The 6,000-nt window shown below is 38.6% G+C and overlaps 1 protein-coding gene across 4 annotated transcripts in view; it reads right to left on the reverse strand.

Annotated features, from left to right (window-relative positions):
• SoxN (SRY-box transcription factor soxNeuro) overlaps positions 1-6,000 on the reverse strand; it is a 105,399-nt gene that overhangs the window by 11,232 nt on the left and 88,167 nt on the right. The window contains exon 4 of one of the 4 annotated variants that reach the window (XR_004839475.2): positions 569-716. The exons of 2 other annotated variants lie outside the window; for them this stretch is intronic. Coding sequence is in view for 1 of the 2 variants with exons in the window: in XM_035876343.2 (XP_035732236.1) it covers position 716 (1 nt within the window). In the remaining variant the exon portion in view is untranslated. Of the gene's footprint in view, positions 1-568; positions 717-6,000 lie in introns of those variants that run through there. One more of the 4 variants, XM_035876343.2, reaches the window with a different exon arrangement.

Consider the following 6,000-nt stretch of genomic DNA (forward strand, 5'->3'; position numbering starts at 1 on the left):
TTTTCTCATACGATCGACCTTATTCTACTCACTTATTCAAAGTTCTCTCAATCGCGTTAACTTTAAAATTCCACGGTAAATTTATCTGAAATAACGACTATAACGATTTTATCGTTCATGTTCGCGTGTATTATTCATACACGTGATACATCTGAAATAAATTATCATGGTTAGACGAATTACAATGGTTACATATTCGTATTGTATTGATACTAGAATGGTACATGCAAATTCCAATATGTTTCCGGCTTTATTTGCATTTATTTATTTACGTGTCTCGTATGATTTAATCAAATTTGAAAGAAAAGAGAGAGAGAGAGAAGGGGGGGGAAAGAAAGAGAACGAGAAAAAAGTTAATTGCGTTCTTAGAATAAGAAAATAATCTCTCAAAAGTTCGTCAGTCGTAAATAATCATTTACTTACTTATGGAATAGAAAATTTCTTCGATTTCTGAGAGAGCTTAAACAGGACAAACGAATTAAAAGGATATAGAAAATGGTCAAGGAAAGTGAAATTCTGACGTCGAGTATTATCGACGCCTATTCCTATCTTCTTAACGCATCTCGTTTATTCAACACTTACTTTTTTATTATAGGTACATCCTTACGCGTAAAGATCTACATAAAAACTTATTAAAACGAGCTTAATCATATGTTTATAACTGGTTCTGGGCTGGGGCAGCTTCGCGTGGTGTATCAGCGCACAGTATGCCGGTTCTAAAATCAAAAAAAATATCATCGAAAACTTATAATAATGATTATCTTAAGCTTGATCTCATAACTTTACTTTTTCAAGAATATATATATATATATATATATATATATATATATATATATATACACACATATATATATTCCTACACATACATAAAATAATAATGTTAATAAGATAATATATATATATTTATATATATATATATATATATATATATATATATATTTGTAAACTTATCTATCGATGCTGGATAAAACCTTTCAGGGAAATCAATTTCACCGATAGGTAATTAACGAAGAACTTTCAAACGCGTACGAGAGGGTAGAAAAATAGGATGATCGAGGAAGATAGAAGAGGAAGGGGTTTGGTAGGGAAAGGAAAAAAGGGAGAAACGGAAAGAAAAGCAAAAAAAAATTGGGAGGGAGGGAAGAAGAAGAAGAAGAAGAAGGTAGTTCGACTTTTGTCTTCCACACAAATAGCAGTCGATCGTTCGATCGATAAATCGGTCGTCAGAAAATGCCACCGTCGAAATGGTAATATTCATTTATCCGGTCTAATGGCTGCTACCGATCCACCGGGAATCGAAGTGAGAGAGAGAGAGAGAGAGAGGGAGAGAGAGAGAGAGAGAGAGAGAGAGAGAGAGAGAGAGATAAAAAAAGAAAATAAAAAGGGGAAAAAAGACGAAGAAGAAGAAGAAAAAGAAGAAGAAGAGGGAAGAAAAGGATGAAGTGCACGCGCGTTGGCTCCGCTCTTAATCCCGCGGAATCGATGCCGATCGAGACTTCTTCCGACGCGTCAACCTGGAACGACTTCGTATCCGCCATTATATTCCAAATAGCTCCTCGCATCCCGATGGGACAACATCTCTTCTTTTCCTCTTCATCCTATAGCGACGCGTACAACGACATGTACGATCCATAAGCTCGTAATTAATAATAAAACGGAGTAATTATCTCGGGGAACTGAGAGCTTCCCACAAGTGGCTCTACCCACATCTCTCGAGAGGAGAACACCTTGAACATTGCTTCTATTAACATTGTTCTTACGCGTCGTGCATATTAAACAATTTATGGGATGGATACATACGAGACGCTTTCCCTTTCTCCACGATCCACGATCTTACTACTCTTCGTTATATCTCTCTGCTTCTTTTCTTTTTTTCTTTCTTTTTTTATTTATTTTTTTCTTTTTCTGCTTTTTTTTTCTTTTCTTTTCTTTTTTTTTTTTTTTTTCTTTTTTTTTCTTATAATTTTATTTTATTTTATTTCATTTCAATCAAATTCTTTTTTTTTCCACGATATAGTTAAGTACCTAGATAACTTTTCTCTCTGTAGCTCATATTCACTATATATCTTTGATATCCCCCGTTGAATTATACAATCATGATAACGATATTGAACGGTTCGTTCAACTCGTTCAGCATACGCTGGATTATATTAGCTTCCTGTAAGATCATTAAAGATTTTTCTTTTTCTTTTTCTTTTTCTTCTTTCTTTTTCTTCTTATTTTACCTTTTGCTTATTACTTCGTAAATTACCGTAAGTAATAACATATGTACAATAATAATGTCGTATTATAAGTGACACTTCGTATTCGAAATATCTTCGAAAGGAAATAATCTAGAGAATTATTCTTCTATGCATAATTGAGAAACATATCGCATTGGAAATAAGAAATTTCGTATTACTTTGACAATACGATCATTCGCAAGAATAGAGGAAGCGCGATGGAAAAGTAAAAGAAAGAAAGAAAGAAAGAAAGAAAGAAAGAAAGAAAGAAAGCAACAACAACAACAACAATGAAAAGAAAAAAAAAAAAAGAGGAAGAAAAAAAAAAGAAATGATCGAGGAAAGGACGGAGATCCGACAAATGAATTTTTATTGGCTCTCGTTCCTCCGACGGAGGCTTATCAAAGCGACCGTCCGATTGGCACAATAGTCGACGAACGGGTGCCAGATGTAGGGTCGAAGAACTGCCCCTGCCTCCACCCCCACCCCCACCTCCTCCACCTCCACCTATTTCTCTCTCTCTTTCTCTCTCTCAACGTAATTATTTTTACGAGGGTGAGAAGCTCTGGTGCTGACAGGTCCGACTCGATAAAGCGAAAGAGAGAAAGAGAGAGAAAAGAGGGACTAGTATAGAGGGAATTGCGAGAAAAAGAGAAAGAGAGAGAGAGAGAGAGAGAGAGAGAGGAGATAGTGACGGTGGTGGTGAGTTTCACTGATGGAGACACGGCAGTTCTCGACGATAAAGAGAGAAAGAGTCCGTTTCGCTGACTCGCGCGAGCGAAAGATAGAGAGAAAGAGAGAGAGAGAGAGAGAGAGAGAGAGAGAAAGATAGAGATAACTAGGAAGATAGAAAGAGGAGAGAAAGAGTAGAGGTAGCTAAAATCCCGGAGAACGCTTTTACAGTCGCGTGAGGCGACGCGAGGCCGTGCGAAGCCGGTGGCTACAGGAGATGGAAACGATGGGGGGAAAAGGTTCGACGGGTGGTGGGAGAAGAGAAAGAGAAAGAGAACGAGCGAGAGAGAGAGAGAGAGAGAGAGAGAGAGACAAAGATTCGTGTCATTGGCAGCATATCGACTAACTGGAAACTGACAGGCGGGACACGTTGGCATGTCTATAGAAAACGTGCACGGTTATTTAAGCGACGGAGAAAATAAACGGCGTCGATGATACGACCTTGAAGGTGGACGAAATTGACTCGAATGAATCCGAAAAAAATCTATTCTCGATTGGACAATTTTCTTCTTTTTTTCTTTTTTCTTCCTTCCTTCCTTCCTTCCTTTTCTTTTCTTTCTCCTTTTGTTTTTTCTTTTTCCCCTCTCTTTTTCTTTCGGCGAAAATACTCATTTTAATCATACTAAATGGTTAGAAAGAAAAAGAGAGCGTATCAGTTTGAAAACGGATCAGTGATTGATACATGATCGATCGAAGCATATTGCGAAAAAGGATTTCGATCTATCAAGGATTTATAAGAGGAGATCCTTTACGAGATCCCTATCCTATGTCTTAATCCGGTTCTAATCAAAGAGGATGGACCGGAATGATTTGGATGAAGGAGAAGGCGGGAAGAAGGTAGGATGACTTCGCTGGAAAGCTTGCCTGGCTAGAACCTCGGCACTCTGCTTCAATTTCTGGCGTCAATTAAAAACTGACGCGGACCGAGGAAAATCAGTAATTAACGACGAAGCGGCTACTTCTAGAACTTCTATGCTCTTTTTTTCTGTTTTTTCTTTTTTTTTTTGCATTCCTTACGAGTTCTCTCTCTCTCTCTCTCTCTCTCTCGTCTTTTCCATTTTACGATTAAACGATGACGACACAATCACGATTGCTATCTTATCCTATCCATCTAATTACCAATGATGTTGACGATAAAGTCATATCGATTCCAAGTAGAAAAACGAAAAGAAAGAAAGAAAAAAAGAAAAAAAAAAAACAAAAGCAAAACAAAAAATCGATACGTATTACTAAGTAATAGTCGAAGTGGTGTTGTTTCTTTAAGAAAAATTTCACCGTGGCTAAATAAGGGAAGAAGGCTCGTATCAGAAATATTACCAGGATATCGTCCTGGGGCCTGAAATAAACCACCATCCTGAACCTAACGATCCTCCTTCTTCTACGTGTCACAGTGAAACGGCTAACCACGATTCGAGCGTGTCGATAAAGGAAGCTTCACAAGCTCGACGAAGACACAGCTGAAGTTCGTTATACGTCGTGACTCGACAAACCCGATTTCTTCGACGATCTACCTTTGACTATCTTCTTCTCTCTTCTTCACCTTTCTCTCTCTCTCTCTCTCTCTCTCTCTTACTCACTCGCACGTGCTCTCATCTCTCTCTTTCTCTCTTTCACTCGCATCTCTTGGAAACGCACGCTCAACGAATTCAACTCGAACTCCTTTCGCGAGAGTCGTTAAGGCAGCAGCAGCAGCAGCAGCAGCAGCAGCAGCAGCAGCAGCAGCAGCAGCAGCCCCGATAATTGTAGCAAATCCGTGGTTACACGGCGTAGACCGTGCGATCGTACTTAAACGCTTAATTATACGACCAAAAACCAAACGGATTCAGCAATATCGAGTAACGATAAAAACTAACGAAGGAAATATGTTCTTTTCTCTATTTTGTTTTTATTTTTGTTTTTTTGTTTTTTTTTTTTGTTTTTTTTTTTTTTTTTGTTTTTTCTTTCTCTTTCCCTTTCCTAGGCGTCAACCATTATCGTTATTCGTAGATACCGATTAACTCCGACGGTCTCGGAGTTGTCTCGATAATCGGACGTTTCTCGATCAATCGCCGAGATTAATCCTGCCGCGAGAATGGAACGGCAAGTTTCGAGCCTGTAGCAAACTCGATCGGCAGAAGATCGATAATAATCGAATTCTAAAGAGTTCGAGAAGAGGATCTCCACTTTTTCTTTTTCTTTTCTTTTTTTTTTCTTTTTTTTTTTTTTTTTTTTTTTTTCTTTTTTTACTTATGTACCTAGATAGATACATATATACGTATGTGTAATATCATATTTACGTATATGTAATATATGTAGAGAACAGATATGTGATTGCGATCGTTTCTCTTAACAACGAACAATTTTATATCGCTTTCTCACGAACACCCGTACCTCATTAACGAGCACGGCGATTAATTAGTGCCGAGTGCCATACCGATATAACCCTACGAATTAAAATCGAGGTAAAAAGGAAGAATAATAATCTCTGGTGAGCGTCGAGGACACGAGCGCGCGAGCGAACAGTCTTACGAGGTGATTAATCGACGCGGGTCGTTAAGAGAATTTCGCACGCGGAATATCGTGTCCCGCAATGCGAGTGTCTCGAGGCACGAGGATAAGCGAGCTTTGAAGTGTTGAGGTACGAAATCATCTTTTCGTCGCTCTCTCTATCTCGCTCTCTCTCACTCTCTCTCTCTCTTCGTATCGTAGCTCATGAGAAAAAAAGTGCTATTTAGAATAATAAGTTTACACGTGCCTAGGAAGGAAGAGTCGAAGAAAATATAAGAGAATTTCTTTTTTTTTTTTTTTGCATCCTTAAAAGAGGAATGAGCCTTCGGCTAATTACCTGAAATAACCCATTAGTCCTGTATCCCTCCCCCCACCCACCGATCGCCCAACAAATTACAAGGCGAGGAATGAAACAGAGGTGGCGCGTCATCTTTGACGAGTTAATTTCGAGCAGGGATCAGTACTGAAAACCCTCCTCTTTCGATAGCCATTACTCTTCCTCTTATATAGCTCGGACAACCCGTTTCCATGAATCAGCGGTATTCCGCGATCACGGAAT

This window comes from Vespa mandarinia, chromosome 1, assembly GCF_050613455.1.
Source record: "Vespa mandarinia isolate Hongniang chromosome 1, ASM5061345v1, whole genome shotgun sequence".
Classification (NCBI taxonomy): domain Eukaryota; kingdom Metazoa; phylum Arthropoda; class Insecta; order Hymenoptera; family Vespidae; genus Vespa; species Vespa mandarinia.